Source organism: Centroberyx affinis, unplaced genomic scaffold, assembly GCF_046629955.1.
Source record: "Centroberyx affinis isolate AG114_WGS23_722 - 3 ecotype Tasmania unplaced genomic scaffold, CSIRO-AGI_Caff_v1 ptg003868l_1, whole genome shotgun sequence".
Taxonomy (NCBI): Eukaryota; Metazoa; Chordata; class Actinopteri; order Beryciformes; family Berycidae; genus Centroberyx; species Centroberyx affinis.
The window spans coordinates 155,492-176,001 of NW_027281712.1; the positions used below are offsets into that span (position 1 = coordinate 155,492).

The 20,510-nt window shown below is 42.4% G+C and overlaps 2 protein-coding genes across 2 annotated transcripts; both read left to right on the forward strand.

The window, feature by feature from the left end:
* The first annotated feature begins 2,598 nt into the window (after window positions 1–2,598).
* On the forward strand, window positions 2,599–4,926 carry cryba1a (crystallin, beta A1a). The gene is made up of 5 exons (XM_071541414.1): window positions 2,599–2,637; window positions 2,802–2,920; window positions 3,309–3,450; window positions 3,924–4,066; window positions 4,779–4,926. Exons 1-5 carry the CDS (start codon window positions 2,599–2,601, stop codon window positions 4,924–4,926), a joined length of 591 nt encoding a protein of 196 aa, XP_071397515.1.
* A 2,386-nt stretch (window positions 4,927–7,312) lies between these two features.
* Window positions 7,313–20,505, forward strand: LOC139662686 (carboxypeptidase D-like; the record flags this gene model as incomplete). The annotated part of the gene is made up of 10 exons (XM_071541408.1): window positions 7,313–8,063; window positions 8,616–8,863; window positions 14,733–14,875; window positions 15,111–15,280; window positions 16,622–17,049; window positions 17,529–17,720; window positions 18,648–18,815; window positions 19,130–19,239; window positions 19,507–19,609; window positions 20,462–20,505. Coding segments are annotated over exons 1-10 (2,262 nt in total), but the record flags the coding sequence as incomplete, so codon positions are not given.
* Window positions 20,506–20,510: the final 5 nt, after the last annotated feature.

Genomic DNA, 20,510 nt, shown 5'->3' on the forward strand with positions numbered 1-20,510 from the left:
CACCTACCACAGAATCTAGGGACACAATAATTTTCTCTGTACATTAAATGGATCAGAAGTTATTGGCCAAAAGTAGTTTCTTGTTATAGCACCACCATGCAGCCAATTAACGTAGTTTACAGTTGCGTGAGTAGTGGGGGGCCATAGGAGCCCACCTGCCAGATATGCTTGCTGTGGGACTTGCAGTTTCTGAGCTGCAGACAAAGAAAATAGAAGATAGGGTTCCAGCATTACGTGCTTGGACCCTAATAGTTTGTCTGGTAACATGTCTTTCAAAACATCAGGCCACATGCATAAAACCAAACACTGCAAAAGTTGTGAGATTGTGAACAGAGACTCACTGCAGCGTTGTTGCTGATAGAGTTTTGTGCCTATTTACACGAGCTTTGTTCTCTCTGATTAATCAAACATTTAATAATAAAAACAGAAGAACATATGTTCTTCTGAATGCCTGTGCTCTCTCAACTATGTGTTAGCAATTGTTTTGCAGCTTTAAGTAGCCATAAATAATTGAAAGTAATACAAATTCACACCTAAGAAAATGTTCTCCTGTTCAAAGTAAAAAGAAAAATCTGCAGTCGATCAGTAACTTTTCTCAATTAACTTCAAGGAACCATGGTCTATGATACCTGAGTTTGTATGGTGATACTGTTCTTGAATCACAAAGTGTTGTGTATTATCTATCAATGGTATCTATCTACTATCTATGGTGATGTGTATAATAAAGTTGTGATATGACTATGGTCAAACTCACAGTTGCACCTACTTTTCACCAAATAAATAAAATATAATTTTTTGGGCATTTTCTCCTTTATTGGACAGAGAGGAGGATGACATGTGCCATCCGAGTTTGAATCCAGGATGTCACGTACATGGAATGCGCATTAGACCACTGAGTCACCAGGACACCCAGCTCCCCACAGGCTTCTGTAAAGGTAAAACACTGGCACAGATAATTGCCTCTAGTTTCATCTGAAGTAATCTATTTATTTATACCACCAAAATTAATTAAACGATTAAGTATTGTTTAAATTTGTATAATGCAGGAAGGAGCAGAGCATACAGTGTCACCTTTTTAATGCTTGTGTGCGATACCATATCAATCACCAATGTCTGAATAGTTGTGTGTGTGTGTGTGCGTCTTTGTCAGTTTCTTTGTGTGCAGTGAATGCACGCGTGATCAGGCATTTGTGTGTCTGTCTCTGTGTGCCTCTGCGTGCCTGACTGAGCATGTGTGTTCATACGAGCGAGTTACAGGAACAGAGAAGTTGAACTCAGTTGAGGCTGGCATGACGCTCAGGTTGGAGACGGAGCACGGAAAGTGTCGAGAGAGCACAGTAAGTACATGATTAAGATACACACCCTGCTACTTCATTAGCCACCTTATTCATTTTTACTGATGATGCAAGTGTTAGAAGAAAAAGCAACATATCTTCTTGGTTTCAGAGTTTAGGTGCCAGTACAAAAAAATGTCAAAAGACTCAAAATGTACTGTAGATAGCCTGCTATTTCTCATGTGTTGCACCTCCATTACACTTGACATTTGATGTGTCTGTATACATGTTTTCTCCTCTGATACAGGAAGCACTGGCAAGAATGTCCACATCTGTGCTGTGGTGAGATGATGTGTTTCCTGGACCAGGCTGGGCCACGGCTCGGTCTGGGCCTGGGACTCGCCCATTGGTCCGGGATCATTTGGAACTTGTGCTAATCGGCACTGGGCACCGTGCCCTTCCTCCAGTCCCACTGCAGCGACCTAAAGCCAGGTGGCTCAGTTCTGAACAATGGATGGAACAGCAATGTGCTGACTCCTGCCCCGACCCACAGGCCCGGCAGCTTTTCAGTACCAGCATGTATAAATAGGTCCGTTTACTCCTGGGTCAGGACATCGTATTTGTGGAGCCCCCCGTGAGCACTGCACAGCTATTCTTTGGGGCAGGTCAGGTAAGCCCTCCTTCTCAATCCATTCAGCCTATAGCCTTGTGCAGACTATTGTCGCTTTACATTTTTTGTCAGTTGTCTTTGTTGTTTCTGCTGAGCCACGAAAATGTATAGACCAAGGTCACGCATACAAATGCATAGACATACTGACCCTACTGGGAGGACAATAGCATTGTCCCTGTAGGAGCAAAATAGCTTGCTCCAAAAGTATGAGTCAGGGGATTCAAAGAAGGTTGCAAACCCAAACACATGACATGCAGTAGGTCATGCATTCTATGAAGAAGTATGTCAGAATTCTTACTGCTTTATGAATTGGTATACTATACTACTGTAATTATTTGAAGCCTATTCTCTGGGTGTCATCACTCAACCATCACACAATTCATGGTGTATGATTCTGTGGCAAACACAGAACACCTGAAAGTGATAAACTATGAGATCAACTTACAAGTTTTCTCAAGAAGTCTGTGTTTTGTGTTCCCGCAACCATCATCATACAGTCTACCTCATACATGACAATAAAAATGGCATCAATTTCTTTGAGGTTTGTCTTTAGTCTAGCATGTTAACTTGAATAAGAAACTAACATGTTTCAAGAAATGTGATTCTCTCTGCTCTCCACACTGCAGGTTAATCAGCACTGAGATACACAGTAGAATGGCTCTGACTAATCCCAACCCAGTGGGACCATGGAAGGTGAGTTTGACGTTACATGATGTTCCATCGGCTTTCCGTGGAGGTTTCAACAACATTACATTTTCTAAATGTCTTGCCTGGCCTGATGATGTCAATGACGAGTGTGTGCACATGTTAGTGTGTGCATGTGGCATGTGCATACTATACATCTGTGTGTTCCCTAGATCACAGTCTATGACCAGGAGAATTTCCAGGGGAAGCGTATGGAGTTCACCACATCCTGCCAGAACATCATGGAGTGTGGCATGGACAACATCCGCTCCCTGAAGGTGGAGTGTGGAGCGTAAGTCAGTGTAGAATGAGGAGTTTTACCTATACCTAATACATTTACATCTACAGTTCAGCAAAAATCAGCAAGATATCTGATGATATTTAGCAAGGTATTGATGCTTTTGTGTCTAGATAGAATCCAATGGAGCATATTTTTAGTGGGTGAAAATACCAATAACTGCACCTTAAACGACTGTAAATAAGCCTGTACTGGGTTCTGTAGGCTACTCAAACAACAACAACCAACAACCTTGATAAGTTGATGCATAGAACAACAACAGGGTAATGAAATATTATGGAGAGCATCGGCCTGTCTGATGGTCTGTTTTATGAATTTCCTACTGATCCACTGACGTTCTGTGTGTGCATCTGTATATCTGTGTGTTTGCTTGTGGAGATAGCTGGGCAGGGTATGAGCACTCCAGCTTCTGTGGACAGCAGTTTGTGTTGGAGAGAGGAGAGTATCCTCACTGGGAGTCGTGGAGTGGCAGCAACGCCTACCACATTGAGAGGATGATGTCCTTCCGCCCCATCTGCTCTGCAGTGAGTCTCTGTCCGAAGCCAAGGACTTCTCTTCCTTCTCCCTCTCTGGCGCTCTCATTTTGTCTCCGGGAAACATTCAGATTGAAAAATGTACTGAAGTTCAGTAAGGGTGTGCTTATACACTATAAACCAACAAACCTATCCTTGTGGAGAGTGACTGAATCGATACTGATAGCGCCAAATGAACTGGCATTCAGTCCTCACCCGATATGTAACTGTATTCAGGGACTAGGACTCCTGAACACAGGCAGTGAAAGTGAGAAGAGTTTCATGTCACTTTTTCACAGTGAAAGTGAAAAGAGTTTCATGTCTGCAACCGAAAAACAGTGTGTAAATGTAGCAACAACAACAAAGAGATTTGCAATAAGCAGGTTTGGTTTCATTGTGTTTAGATCAAATTGCAGTATCGTTGCTTCTGTTTTAGCTTGTGTGTAATAATTGTGACATGTTTCTCCTTGCACCTGCCTACACAGAACCATAAGGAGTCCAAGATAGTGGTGTTTGAGAGGGAGAACTTCATTGGGCGCCAGTGGGAGATAAACGATGACTACCCCTCTCTGCAGGCCATGGGATGGGGCAACAATGAGATTGGCTCCATGCAGGTTCAGAGTGGCGCGTGAGTCTCAACTCGTCCCTCCATTACTACACTCAGTTGGATCATGCTTTACATGCTTCTAACATGTACCAAAAGGATGAGAGATGTAGCCTACTTCGCCATACATCACACTACAATGGAAAAGTCAGTAAAATCAGAATCAGATAAAAGAAGGGACAATATATATATATTTTTTTTAGTATTTATGAATATATTTTATTGCACCAGCCCAGAATAACTCCAAAGAAAAAAGTTAAGGGCTACAACGAGTTGATTATGTGGCAGCAACACCCATTCTAGTCTCAGCCACTTACCTCTACACACAGACTGAGCTGTCCAGGTTGTGACCTACATAAATCAGGGTTTTAATTAAAACCCAATTTGCAACACAGATGAATCCACTGAGAGCATAATTCTCTGACTGATTATAATCAGCTCCAACAAAGCCAACTGTACGTGTGAATACATTAATTTAAAATGAATGGCTGTGTTTGTCTGAGTGAGAGAAGACCCACATGCTTAGATTTCTCCCCACCCTTCATATTTCACTTTGTTTGAATGGAGTCAGGGAGGTACGCAGCTTTTTCTCACATAGTGTAAAAGTCTGTTTGGTTATTTTTAATCAAAATCCATTTCATGTACTTTCATTTACATTTCACGTACTGTGCGCACCATATGTCCATTAATCAGTGCTTTCCTCTCCTCCTCTACCCCTCACTCACTCCTCCTCCAGCTGGGTGTGCTACCAGTTCCCAGGTTACCGTGGTTACCAGTACATCATGGAGTGTGATCGTCATGGCGGCGAGTACAAACATTACAGGGAGTGGGGCTCCCACGCTCAGACCTTCCAGGTGCAGTCACTGCGCCGAATCCAGCAATGAGACCCGCGGCCTCCTCTCCCACCCGCTCTCTCTTTACCTCCTCCAACTCCCCCTCCTCCTCCTCCTCTCCCTTTCCCTCCCTCCACCCAGTCATTCCAAGCTTGAGCCAGTTGTGTCAGACCTTGAAGAACCAAGGCCGGCGCTCCTGGTGCTACACCATCAAGATGTTTACAGCACTTTTGTTTTGTTCTGTTGCCAAATGAAAAGAAAGAAATGACAGAAAGAAAGAAGGAAAGAAAGAAAAGGCCACTGAAGAAAGGCCACTGACTGACGCCGCACAGAGGAGAGAAGAGGAGGAAGAAGAAGGGCCTCATGGCGGCGGCAGGGTGGTGATGTCACTCAGGCTCATTGCTCCTCATCTGTGTTGACACGGGGCAAACTCTGTACTAGCAGTGATCAATAAAGAGGGAATGGGCAACATGAAATAAACAGCAATACAAGTGTCTGCTATTAACCTGCATTACGCTCAATTGTCTTTTCTTAGAGAATTTTACTTTCATTCATCCTTTCTGTAAGATTTTAAGTGGCAGTAAATTTACACTAAGGTGTCTCAGTTAGGTTTACATGAGCAGTTAGAGAGATAACTGAGTAGGAACCTCTTTCGAACATGTTTATGATATTGCTATAAACAGAGAGATGTTTATAGCAATATCATAAACATGTTCGAAAGAGGTTCCTACTCAAAATTGCACCACTACATGGGCCGTGCTGGATAGTTGACCATTGTGAACTAGAATTATTCTCGAATATAATGCGTCTATAATCATTTGTAGGAAGGCCTCACATAAAAAAAGGAATTAAGAGATGTGAAAAGAATGTGTTGCATAGAGAGCATTGTCCAAAGTGTGACTTAAATGTTCTAACATTCTAAAAGGTTGGACCAGATAGATTTTGGGTCAGATTGACCGGGCGAAGGTATGTTTTATTTCTTTGGTAATCACCACAGAAGCATCACCAAAATATAGCTAGTGCTAATGCTTAATTAGGTTAGGATTGTGAGTAGACGATCTTCTGAGCTCATTGTAACACAAGATACTCGCTTGAGTGTCTGGCTTGTGTGGCCAGGCAAACATAATTTAAGTGACAATCAACAACAGCTGAAATATATTGTGGTGGCTCCTATGACTCCCCATTCATCTAGCACAGGCAATGACCAAACTTTCCTGATAACAGCATGATAAGTAAACCAAACATTGCAGTTCAGGTTCACCTGGATCTTAGTGTTTTCTCACTTGCTCTGTTTAACTTGTTAAGTAAACAGAGAGCAGTTGGTCAGCATTGGTCATTTTTGAGCATATGCGAACACTAAGCAATCCCAGTTCATCTGTGGGAGTCACTTAGGGACTTAACATTAGCAGCATATACAGTATCTTGTGGTAAACTTATTGCATAGAATATGTTGTTGCAAGCAAGGAGAAACATTTTGTGTCTGAGATACAATTTTGGAGATAACATAGTGGATAGTGGGCAACCATGGCTATCAGATTAGCTAGTGTTTCGAAACAGTCCATGACAATCAGATTCACCCCAGGACAGGCCTGAGGAAACTAACTGGCCAATAATGGGCCAAATAATAATGGGCCCTACTTGAGTTTTTTTTTTAAGTTAGGCTATTTTTTTTTACCATTTTCACACTGTGAGGCATAAATAACTGTTGATAACGAGCTGAGGTGTGCAATAATGTACTTGTGAAAGGAAATAATTGGACTCATACAACTGAAGAGAACTTGAAAAAGGTCTGTGTTCTCTTTCAAAAGCAAGACAAGTCAAAGGCAAACAGAACTAAATTCAAATTCTCTACTCTATATCTGAAAGAACAAATATATATCTTCCTAATAATGAATAGATAACTTAGCCATGAAGGAGCGTGATACTTAGTACACTTGGTATATATTGGTGTTATAGCATTGATAAAGTCTCAAGGTGTCAGGACATTGAGGCAGTGTTTCCCAAAGTGGGGTGCAGGGACATTAGCACAATAGGATAATGTACTGTATATTATAACTGTTTTGATTAGAAGCTTCACTCTCCCCACTGTTAACTCTCCATCTCTAGTATGGATAATTATGCAATTCTATATAAAATCAAAACTAATAACAAAAATCACCACCACAAAATCTCACCTGGGATTCCTTGGGACAAAATCTTTCCAAACTGAGCCCAGAGGTCTATTTGGGGGTCCTTGGCGTGAAAAAGTGTGGGAACCCCAAGCACAGGGCAAGATAAATACGATTTGAGCTAGTTAAAAAACAAACTCAAACTCTGCTGGTCCACCTTAAAAATGCTCAGACCGAATACAAATGACGTCACTGGGGCGCTCCGCCCACCTGAGGTGAAAGGGAAGTTGATGCAGATAGGCCAGACGGTCTTTGACAGCAAATACATATCACGTTAGCTAGCAGACTAGCCTTAAATTTTCAGTCACAGTGTTTGTTCTATATCTCAAAAGACCGAATGGTGAAGAAGTAGAGATACGTAAACATGGCACGTATCCGGGAGCATCTCTTGGCGACGCCGAAACTACGTGTGTCACTTTTCGTCTTTCTTATTTTTCTTGTTGTCGTCTCCCTGGAAATTGGTGAAGCGAAGCGGCACAGGAGAAGTGGCACTGCTCCCACGACAGAGCAAGTGGAAGCCTACAACAAATACTACAGTTATGTCGATCTGACCCGGCTTCTACAGTCCATGGCCCAGCAATATCCCCACATCGCTAACCTGTCCAGTATAGGTCGGTCTGTGGAGGGCAGGGAGCTGTGGGTGATGCGGATCACAAAGGACCCCGACACAGACGCACCGGGGAAACCCAAATTCAAATACGTTGGGAACATGCACGGCGACGAAACTATATCCAGGCAGGTCTTGGTGTACCTTGTGGAGTACCTGCTGGGCAAGTACGGGGAAGAACCACGCATTACCGAGTTGGTGACCAGCACGGATATTTACATCATGCCGAGCATGAACCCAGACGGCTTTGAAAAGTCGTTAGAGGGGGATTGCAATGGCGAAGCAGGGGGTCGACAAAATGCCAGAAATATTGACCTCAACAGAAGCTTTCCTGACCAGTTTGGCAAGATAAATGTCAATCAAAATGCTATCCCTGAGGTCAAGGCGGTAATCAAGTGGATCTTGGAGAAAAAGTGAGTATCTCTCTCTCTCTGTCTCTCTCAAATATACATACACACACACTCTCTCACATTCTCTAGAGGCCCAGCACACTTGGTCCATAGTCTCCAATTGTTTATCAGGGGTCTTGTTGTCTAGCACCACAGGTTGGAATGCCTTCAATAAACATCAGATCCCAATCACATTTTCAGTCACTCTGCATTTCACACTAGAGGCTTTGGAGACAGACAAACAATCCTGTCAATGAGCAACTCAGCTGGAGTTTTGGCCGTAAATCTCCTTTATAATGACCCCACGGGTAAATAAGTGAAACTTCTAGTGAAGGGAGCAGGAATCACTTTATTATGCTGGGACAGCAATTTGTCCAACATTCGCCCTGCTGAAGTGTCCTTGAGCAAGACACTAGTTCCCTACCAGCTGCAGAGTTTGTCTTCTGTGTAGGGAAGTAAGCGAAAAGAGAATTTTCCTCTGGGGATCAGTGAAGTATCGTGTTACATCACAATATTTCTGTGCCTGATCCCCCAACTTTTTTCAGCTGCTACTACAGTGTCCTATTGTCTCTGCAGATTTGTGCTGTCGGGGAACCTGCACGGCGGCACTGTGGTGGCCAGCTACCCCTTTGACGACTCGGCCTCCCACCAGCGTGAGGGCCACTACAGCCGCTCGGATGATGACAGCCTATTTCGCTACCTGGCCCGGGTCTACGCCCAGAACCACCCTGTGATGAAGACGGGCCAGCCCAACTGCCCCGACACCCCAGAGGAGACCTTCAAGGATGGCATCACCAACGGGGCCCAGTGGTACGACGTGCCTGGTAAGACGAGCCCTTTTCATTCTCTTGTTTCAGTCAGTTGTCTTCTTTTTTGCATGTGAAGCTCATTATTCCACCTCCTTGTGCGCAGTCATACATATTGTGCTGAAGGAGCACAAAATCTCCTGGTTTCCATGGTGATTAAGCCGGGCAGGGGTTTGTTTTTGTCTTGGTGATCACGTCATGTGGAAATTCCATCTGGGAAGTGAGGACACTCAGACAGAGTCCGTTTTGAGACCGGGTCACACAAGTGTCTTGTGAAATCGATGAAAACCAGTGGGATGGCAGCATTCAGTAGCAGCACGGACTTGATTGCGCCTGGACACTTTTTGTCACTGAGCTGAAAGACACAACAGTCTGACGTAAGAATCCTAGGCTGTGTGTTGCCATGGAGATGGCCTAGTGTAATTGGTGTGGTGTTGATTTTCTGTGTATGATGGTCTATTGTACTATAAGGGAGTGTTTTTTCCCTCGTTTCAACGGACGTTCTCTCATTTTCTGGAGCTCTCTTTGCAAGTGAGTGACGTCTAAGTTTGGATTCACTTCTTTTTTTGTAGCAGGCAACTGAAGCTCTTGTTAAAATCTGTGTTTCTGAGTTATTCTAACCTCAGGCCAGAGCAAGAATGTCTCATTCAATGTGGGAGTGATTCCAGCGTTTGTTGCTTTGTGCAAGCTAAAACTTGTTTCAGATTGTGTATTGTTTTTTTTGGAAAAAAATGAGTACAATGTCATCTGCACTTAATATAGCATGGCCCATAGGCAATTAGAAAACTGATTGTGCTGAATATTGCCCAATCTGGCAGAAGGCTCAGGCACAGTGAAAACAGTGATGTTTTCACCTGCCACAGATCACATAGTAAAAAAAGGTAACTTGAACAATTTTATTTACTAAAGCTGCTTATACATATATTTTAATAGCTTTATTCCCACACCTAAGACGCTGGTGACAACATAAAGCACAGTTCATAGTTTCTGTGTCTAACTTCATATAGCCTAGCTGCATTGTTTAACTTGTTATAGACTATAGTTATAGTTTAAAAGTTTGGTGAATCCATGTTGCTGCATAGTTTGGAATCAGCCGATTCTCTTTACCTGAGATTGGTAATTGGTACCGGCCCAAAAATCACGATTGGAGCGTCCTTACCATTTATCACTCAGCTTTCCTCTCAGTCAATAAAGCACTCTTGATCTAGTGCTGGGCCTGCCAGGTAAGCAGCCCTCAGGCTCAATGGGCTCTACTCATTTTGTTTGTCTGGCAAAGCCTCTAATTACTGAACGTCGTAAAGCAGTGGACAAGTTTAGCATTGCACCGCAGTCCTCCGACAGCTCAGTCTGGCCTCGGATGAATCAACAGGCCCAGTGACTATTGGATTCATTCCTCAGGGCTCCTCTCTCCTACATATCCCCCTTCTCTGAATATACCTATCTTTTACCAGCTCAGGTAAATGCAGCTTGTAGTGTCTTCCCCTCTAAATCCTCTTCATTCAGGTTCAGAAATAGGGCTACCACTGTCACTCAGGCAGTAATTTGATCAGCATGCTGTCTGCTTGTTGACTCATTGGTTTGTCAGGGGGGTTGAGAAGTGGTGAGAGGTGAGGTAGGTCTAATGTTATTCTTATCTGCGTCTGGGGCTTCAAGTTACCGCCATGCCCTTCCTGTAGAGATGTGTGCTGTCACTGTGTCTACGTGTGTCCTGTGTGTGTGTGTGTGCGGTCGTGAATCTCGGGTAGGAGGGTGAACAGATTAATCGGCTTGATTAAACTGTATCTCTGCAGAATTGGCACCTCTTTCACTCCTTCCTTCCTTACCTTGCTTCTCTCTATAGTGTGCCGGATGTGTAGTGTTTATGTTTAATGATTTCAGTAGCAGTGCCAGCAACTACAGGTGCACAGGTACTATTTGTTGCTGACCAATTACAGTGAATTCAGTTCAAAACTTTATTGTTACATAAGGGAAACTTGGTTGTAGACAGGGTTTGCAATAGAAACAAATAATAAAAAGATATTATACAGTAGAATCAAAATAAAAATACAAACACAATAAAAACACATGACTTAAAAACACAAAGCACATAACAAATATATCTATATACAATATATATCATACAGGGAAACATCATTTGGTAAGAGCAGACAGGGAGTCAACAGCTCAATATAGTGTGATAAAAATCATCATTTCAGGCATAGGATTTTACATAATTTCCTTTACAAATTAAGCAACCCGATAGCAGTGGAGATAAATGAGTTCCTGGTTCTTTCAGTATGCCTGCTTACCGTAATTCTGAGTCCTTGCTGTTAGTAAGTGGTAGTATGAGCCCTGATTGTTTGCACCAGCTGTTTGGGGGGGAAATCTACAGCCTATTAGCAAATATGGTTAATTTTTTAATACCTAAGCTTAAGTGTTAATTTAATTAAACAGCATCCTCTCATCTAATTTTGTAATGTAGTTAATTTGATTGATGTCTATAATTTCAGGTTTCTCAAATAGAACTAGCATTTATTTCTATTGTAGGCTATTTGTAGGCTACCTGAAGCCTGGTATTGATATCTGTTCACCACCAGCAGGAACTACTGCCTGTATGGTGGTGGTAAATCATTACCAAAACCTTCAGCACACAGACAACGGCTTAGGTTAGCTTGAGTTTGCTTGTATTGATCTATGTCTAGATCTTAACCCTCATAATGTCCTGGTCAGAAACAAGGTAATGGAAGCACACTGACTAGAGAAAGAACTAGAGTGAAAAGGCTTTTTTAGCTGGCAACCACAATGACAAAAGTCAGGCTATTATGTAAGCTAAGTGGCTGCCTTAGTTAGTCACCCATAAATTAAGGTACTCAGAAGCAGCGACGTCTGTGTCTCAAGATAGACAGCAAGAAGTGCAAAACAGTTTAATAGACAGTGCTTGTATCTGTCAGTAACGCTCATTGGACATGTCTAAATGGACGAGCTGGCATTGCTAAAACTAGGTTAATGGCAGATGATGGAAATGGTCAGGGGGTTCTTTGCCAAATTGTTTTAAAAATAATGCGTGGTCCGGGCAAATAACCATGGAGGCAGCTAACGGGAAAAGCCCCAAGCCCTGATGACGGGAGTTAAAAATCTAGCTTAAATGTCATCCTGAGGCACGAAGGAGTCAAGGTATTTTGCTGTATGGCAGTGAGGGCTTGAGAGAATGATTCTGCAAAACAACTATGACTCATGATCTTTTGATATAGCCTGGGCTAGGAGGTTGTCCTTTCTCCATTTTGCTCTAGCTGCAGTTAAACTCTATTTTAGTTCATGTAACCTAAATGACAACTAGGGCACTCCAATCTCTAATGGAGTTTGCCCTGCAGGGTGTTTTTTCTCAAGCGTCTTACTTGGTTTTAGGCATATGCTATGACTGTTTTGTTTTGGTGGTTGATACATGTAGCTCTTCTGTTGGATGTTATTAGGTCAATTGTTGGATAGTTGGTTGTGGTATGTCTCGAAAGCCAATACACATCACTGTATCTGTAGACACACAAGAGAACAAGGTCCAGAATGTCATTTCCTGGTATGAAAAGCCAACTCTATTGAACTGTTTATTGCCCCCGAATGTCGCTCAGACCTCTGACAATCATTCTACAATGCTAGTTAATTATCAATCATTGACAGTAATGTGAAAATAATCAGTTCTTTAAAAATGTCTTCATAAATTCTCACTCCACATTGTCTGATTGTCTTTTTATGTGCTATACCACTAAATCCCTATGGTTATCATGGGTGAAAATACTTATTGTTCTTTTTTTAATGTTATGCCTGGTCTCATCCTCTGTCTCATTCAGCGTTCCCTGTGCCTTGCGCAGCGCGATGCTTGTTAGCAAGTTCAGCTGCTAGCACTGAACTTGGCTGTGGTGCCAGGCGCTGGCCAGTGGTTTCCTCTAAGCTCAGGGTGTGTCTAACTGGATCCGGCCTGTAGAGAGGATATTTAGAGTTGGGGCTGCCATTCTCCGTCTGTCTGTGGAGGATGTTTGCTTTAAGGCACTGTAGACAATGGTACCTGATTCAACAAGTTAAACTACCCTAAGCAGCCCTGCTCAGTGAGACTCATAAGATCTTGTGGCTGGATAAAAAGATGAAGTTGAGCTTAAACTTGTCTGTGATGTCAGTTGGTTGCAGTCAAGTATAGATTTGTGTGTATTAATATGTTATTTTTGGGAGGGATAAGTGGTTGGTTTGCCTGACATAGCACTCTGCTTTTTCTAGTGCCACCACAGGGGGTAAAGCCCCTAGTGAGCCACCCTGCCACATCTCTACAGACCGCCCCAATTCAAAACAAGCTCAGAGGGCATGATCCCTTAATACCCTGGTGTGATGTGTTTTACCACCAGTTTATCACTGCTGAACTCTATCAGCAGTTGTTTAAACTAGTTTAAACAAGTGTTACTATTGTCAAGAGGAAAATCCCATACATACATACAAGAATTTTGAAGTTTAGTTGTGGCTTTTAATGGGTACGGTAATGAAATGGTTGGATAATTCTAGATATATCCTTATAGACTGTAAGACTCTCAAACACTAGAACCAGTCAGCTCCACTGTAACATAGGTCAGGCATTTGAGAATTGAGCAAGTCATCTAAAATTGCCGTTTCCAGTCTCCAGATTCAGCTGGCAGGCGGTCAGTCACCCTCACCAAGTTTCAGACAGCTGAACAGCTGTGTGCTCAGGCTTGTCCTGGAATGACACAGAAGAACTTGTGTTTGTGTTCTACATGCTGGTACCTACCTACACTCTGTGCCAAAAGCGTGTACCTGCACCAAAGCCTGTGGATTAAAGCTGCCTTAATAATGGAGATGACTTTTCTCCCTAGCTGGTAAGTGATTATAGCTAGAAATGGCGGGTACATGGTATTTTTTACTCCAAGGTCCTTTCCTCCCAATGTTGCTCTGTCAAATGGCTTTTCAGGACGACCCCTTCATTTTCTGCTATATCTGTAGCATCCACTTCACTGATCTCTGTGCAGCAGTGATTCGATCAAGCTGAATGTGCTTTGTTGTGTCTTTGCCATGCATCACCTAGCTGTTGTCACAGGTAATCAAGTCAAGTCAAATTCTGTATTCTAAGACTAGCATTTTCTAATCTCTCTGGCTGTGATTGTATATATAATTGTTGTGCATTTGAGACTTGAGGTAGGAGGCAGATGGCTTTGCTTGAGTTATTTGTTGGTTGTGAATGTTTGGTGTGTGTGCCTCCGCATAGGCGTACACTGTGTTAAGGCTTTATATTTGACCATATGTAGAGAAGCGGCAAATGGACTTGGCTTCCTTTCCTTGTTGCTGCGTGTGTGTGCAGCAAGAGGCATTGAGGCTGGTAATGCCTGGTGGCTGTTTTATTGAGTTCCTGTGGCCACCCAGCGGGCAGCCATGGCAACTCTCCAGCCAGGGGGCCTCTGGCAGCCTGCTGTCAGTCCAATGGGAAGGCAAGCCTGCCCGTCTGCCTGCCTGCCTGCCTGCCTGCCTGCCCGCCTGCCTGTCTGTCTGTCTAACTGGAGAGCCAGGCTGGCTGGCAAGCTGCTGATGGTGGCTTGGTGCCACAGCAAACAGCATCCTTCAGCAGGGGCCTTGGAGAGAGAGAGACAGGCCATGGCCTTCCCAGACAGAGGTCCCTTCTGTACTAATCAGCACCTGGCACCAGTGGGGGCCAAAATTTAAGGAAGTTGAGCTACATTGACTAAACTAGACTTTATGAATGTTGTTTTATGTGTGCTGTGTTGCACACATCAATTGAATTACTGATTTTAGTTGTGCCCTTCTCTTTTATATTGTCACATTTGCCAACATTTTTTAAATCAAAGAAGAGTGTGCTGTTTCTAACATGCTCGGTTTGTTATTTTGCTGACTTATTATCCAGGAGGGATGCAGGACTACAACTACCTCCATGGAAACTGTCTGGAAATCACCATGGAGCTGAGCTGCTGCAAATATCCTCCTGCCTCCCAGCTCCATAAGGAATGGGATCTGAACAGGGAGTCACTGCTGGCCTACATGGAAAAGGTAGGGCTTAAACTGATGAAGGAGCAAATGATACATCTGCATTCATTAATACACTACACCTTCTGTTCTTCAAGGTTGTTTAAAGGGCGAATGCCCATAATCCAAACTAATCTTTTCAGTAAAGGTTTTGTTGCACAGACATAGCTGCCAACATTGTAGTTTTTGATACCCATGGCATGCCATCACTCTATTTCTGCAAGATGTCCTTGGTTTTTACAGTATTGTCCTCTCTCAGGTCCATATAGGTGTGCGTGGCTATGTGACAGAGGCCATCAATGGCACTGCTCTCCCCAATGTCAGCATTGTGGTGGCGGGCATCAACCACAACCTGACCACAGGCCAGTATGGGGACTACTACCGCCTCCTGCTCCCTGGCATATACAACATCTCAGCCATGGTGCCAGGGTGAGTAATAATAATAATGATAATAAACTTTGTTTGTTTTTCAAAAATAGTTTACAAAGCATTAAAGGACAAAACATAAAAATGGGTCAACAATAGTCAATAATAAATCCAAACAAAGAATCAAGAATCGAAGAATTATTACAGAAAGCAATTATATAAAAAGGGGTTTAAGTAGAGATAGAACTGATTTATTTAGCCTTAGCTCCTTGGGCAGCTTGCTCCATAGTATAGGTGCCCTAATGGAGAATGTTTGGTATTCTTTGAGGTTTTAACTCTTTTAAATCCTTATGAGCCAAGCTGCACCATGAGGTCCTCAGGAGCTCTTCTGTCTGTTCTACAGTCTAGACCAGTGGTTTTCAGTCCTGGTCCTTGGTCCTTGGTTTTCTTTCTAGTCATCTAATCACAGACTATTTTTTTACACCTAGGATGTACGGTGAGTGCAACTACCTGGTAGGATAGAAATGTGCAGAATAAGATGTGGCCTTCAGGTAGCTTCGATTTTTTAAATTTTTGTAAGGTGCAATAGTATCAAGAATGATAAAGCAGGTGTTGTTGAAAAGATGAACCAAAGAACTAATGCATTTTTATAGGAGAACATCAGAGGCAGTAATAGTGCAAGGTGATGACAGGAAAGCTTGAGAAAACTTACTTGCAGAGTGAGAGTTTTGAATGTGTGTGAATCTGTCTGTTGAATATTGAAAGTAATGGCTGTATGGTCAGACAGACAAAAAGCCCATGAGTTCTTCATTGTGCAGGATGAATGCATGGGAGAACACCAAGTCAAGGGTGTGCCCTCTTGTATGAGTGGGCCCCAAAACAGACTGATTAAGATTAAAAGATTCAGTAAGATTCATAAACTCAGAAGGAAGTACATTTGTGGGGCAACACAAATCAATATAAAAATCTCCAAGTAATAACACTGTCATACTTAAGCATAATGGCTGGCAGGAGTTCAGTGAATTCTTGAATAAAATTGTCCTTCAGGGTGGGAGGGCCAAAACTAAAACACACAGCGGAGGTCAAACAAATTAAAATTACGTCAAACAAATTGGGGCCTGGGGTGTTGCCTCAATCAATGGGGCAGAGTCTTCATGCCCCAGCCATGTTTGTTCACAAGTTCTGCATTAAAGGAGCATTATTTTCTTCCTCTTTGGTTACTGAAGTGAGCGAAAACATGTTTCACAAGTTCAGTGTTGAGGAACCTCCTGCTAGAGAGGTAAATTTGAAACAACATTGATGAGGTTTATGTCATGGCTTCTGTGTCATTTAACTCTGGGATTTCCTGGTTGATTTTAAGGTGGAATTGAACAACCCTCAAGAATGCATTTCTTTTGTCCACAGGTACACATCAATGATGGTCCATGATGTCCAAGTCATGGAAGGTAAAGCCACAGAACTGAACTTCACCCTGGCACCTGTAGTCAGTGAGCCCTCAGGTAGCATCACAGAGCCGACATCCTCCATGCCACCCGCCACTACTACAACCACCCCTGTATCTACCACCGCCACCAACTCCCCTAACCCCACCCAGAACAGGGTGGTGCTTCCCGAGGGAAACAAGAGCAGCTCTCCCTTGTCCCCACCGCTGCAGCAGCCCATCCAGCCCCAGGAGTTCCGCCACCACAACTACGCAGACATGGAGCTCTTCTTCCGCAAGTACAGCAGCGAGTTCCCCTCCATCGCCCACCGCTACTCTATTGGCCGCTCCGTGGAAGGCCATGAGCTCTATGTCATGGTCATCTCAGACAACCCCAAGGTCCATGAGCAAGGTATGTCCTGGAACTGGGACGGTTCTTTAAGAGAGTCGTTAACGGATAGTTGCTGTTTTTTCATCTGATGTTCAGATTGCTCTTAAGCCTGAGTAGTCATAAATAAATGAAACTGGATTCGATTTTTTTCAATCCATGCACTCCTGTTTTACCTGGCTATTATTCTCATTTCACAGTAAAATACATTTTACCCAGATACTGCAGACTGAATATTTAATGACAAATAGCTTTAATGTTTGGTTCTAATGGAGAATACTGAGAGTGAAGATTTTTCAGTGTGAGAAGATTGTGCTTGCTGGCTCTCTTGTTCAGTTAGCTAATTTGTTCAATGTCATCACTGAATTTTGTGCCATGAAAGACTATCTATGATGCAGATTTTAAATGATCTGAATGGAAATGTGTGAAATCTAGCACCCTCTACACTTTTGTTTTCACTCTGTCCATGTCTCTGTCTGTGTCTCCCTCTCTTTCCATGCCAGGCGAGCCAGAGTTTAAGTATGTGGGCAACATGCACGGCAATGAGGTGGTGGGCCGCGAGTTATTGCTCAACCTCATCGAGTACCTGTGCCGGAACTATGGCACTGATCCTGAGGTCACACAGTTGGTCAACAACACACGCATCCATATCATGCCTTCCATGAACCCTGATGGCTATGAGGTAGCTAGGGAAGGTAAGGGGAAGGGAGGGGACACACACAAACACACACACACACACACAAGTGCACACACACACTATGAAGTTCCTAGACAGACAATATTCTCGAGAAACACTATCTGCAAAACCTACCATGTGCCAGACCAAATCAGATCTGACCTAACTTCTAAGATTACACCAAGAATTTACTGAGACGTACATTGGAGACAAAGGAGTTGGAGACATGGAGCGTAGGTGTCTCTTGAGTATTTCCATGTGCAGGCTGTGAAAGTAAATTTCCTCTTGGAGAACAATCAAGTATCTGTGTATCTATCTATGTACTTGATCACGTCTTTACGTGTTACAGGATATCACAACAGTGATAGTTATCTCCTTAGAAACACCTGTTTGTCTGCATGCCAGTTTTGTAAAATTAGCCTAACCCCAGTCTCAGTAATTATCAAATGACAACCAGCCTCACCTAGCTTGACAAGTGGACAATAGTGGGAATTACATGTAGCAAACACTGACAAATTAGGAATCTCCTTTCATAATTCACTTGGGGATCAAACAAAACAAAATACTTCCACCTTGGGTTTTAACAAACAAAATAAGCACATTGCTGGAAAGGTTTATATAGCCTCTATGCACCCCCCCCCCCCCCCCAACAACAAAAAACAACCCAAATAAACAACGTTTTTTTAATAAATTAACATTAACATTTTATTTGTAAGGCATAATCAGAAATTGAATGCAAAGACTTGAACAACAGGAAATACAGGAAATAACAGGAAATACACAGGAAGTGGAGCAAAGCTACATATTTAAGGTGGAACAGGGCAATTACCACACTTATGTAATGTAGTTTGTTACTGTATTACATACATTGTTGGTCTAGAATATGTTGTGGTTATGGATACACTGTGTGTGATTAGTCATCAATATTTGTATTCTTTCCTCACAGGTGATGCAAAGGGCTACAGAGGACGCAACAACAGCAACAATTTTGACCTGAACCGCAACTTCCCCGACCAGTTTGCCACCATCACAGAGCCCAGACAGCCTGAGACTATAGCTGTGATGCACTGGCTGAAAAGCAACCCTTTCGTCCTGTCAGCCAACCTCCATGGAGGCACGGTCTTACTTTGAGCTTCTGGGACCTAAAATTATACTCTTTCAGTGCTAGGATAAAAGCACTGTTGGTTTTTGTGTTTACCTTTGATATTGATACCCTGATAATGCTATTTACTTGTTAGATTATATTGTTATTGGGATAAAGTTTGCTTGTTTTGTGTATTTGTTTATGGCTATATCTTGATGTCAAGCAGTTATACATAATGATGATCGTTAAATTTGACCACAAATTCATACGTTTTTTTTCAAGATAAATATTATTGAAGGTTATTTGATTAACTGTTCCTGTCTGCCCTGTCTTGTTGAACTCAGGTTCCTTGGTGGTCAACTACCCCTATGATGATGACAAACAGGGCATCACACAGTACAGCAAGTCCCCTGACGACAAGGTCTTTCAGCAGGTGGCTAGAGCCTACTCACAGGTAATAGGACACTGTGCCGCTGTTGGGTTTGTTTCAGGCTGGGGATATTGCCTGCTTGTGGTATTATGGTATTATTAGTCTTGTGTATTTATTTAGTCTTTTTTATCTAAAACAAAATAGTTTTAGAGAGTTTATAGAGTTAGAGAGCTGATGTAAGATACAGGCTTGTTATGAAATCTGTGGAGAGTCAAGATTTGGAAACTTTGCTGGAACAATTGCTCATTGTTTGTTTCTCTCTTGCTTGTTTGTGTGTGTGCGCGTGCACAGGAGAATCCTCTGATGCACAATGGGCACCCTTGTGAGGACCTGTACCCAGATGAGTACTTTGAGGATGGCATCACCAATGGCGCCAACTGGTACAATGTTCCCGGTATGCCTACGTCTTTCAGCCAAAACAAGGCACTGTGGGAAAAGCATCTCTGATTACAGAGCCTTCAAAATCTCTCTCCCCTGTTGCTCACTATAATCATTATGCCACAGGTGTTTATCCAAAGCACACATCTATAATTTATTTGGCCTTTAAAAGTTGTTTATACATAGAAAATAAAATTTGCTAACACTTTGTATGTTTATCTATAGGGCATTACAAGGTAACTAATACTGTGCTTATAAGAACATATACTGTACATATTATGAATGTTTATGACCAGTTATCTATCGGATGTTGTTGGACAAGGCCAATTGTTATAACTTGTATCTTGAATAAGTCACTTTATGCTACAGATACAGAACAAAGTATTATAAGTGATGATAGTATACTAAAATGATCCATGCAGCATCATAAGTTATCTGTATTAATGTAAGTGAAATAAATAAACCATGCAACATTAGAAGTTAGAAGTTATTGTAAGCTTTAGGTAGAGTGGCATGCCTTCTAATGCATCCAAAATAAACCAAGAAGAATCACAAGTTATAATGTGGAGTGATCTTAAATTCATAGATCTTAGATCTTAAAACTTGCAACATGAACATTCCTTTACAGCCTCAAAATAAACAGAAGATTGATGTTTACCTTTCATATACAAGTGTATTCAGTGCAATGAATGAAAACATTAAACTAAGGTTTTACTAGTGTTAACGGTGTTTCAGTGGGAGGCTCGATATTGCAATTATGAACTGGGGTTTTAAAGCTAATCTGCTAATCTTTAAAGTTTATCCTGAAATAAAATAAACAGAATTTTAATGTTTGGCACGGAGTAACAAAGAGTTATTTGCTCTCCAGGCGGCATGCAGGACTGGAACTACTTGAACACCAACTGCTTTGAGGTGAC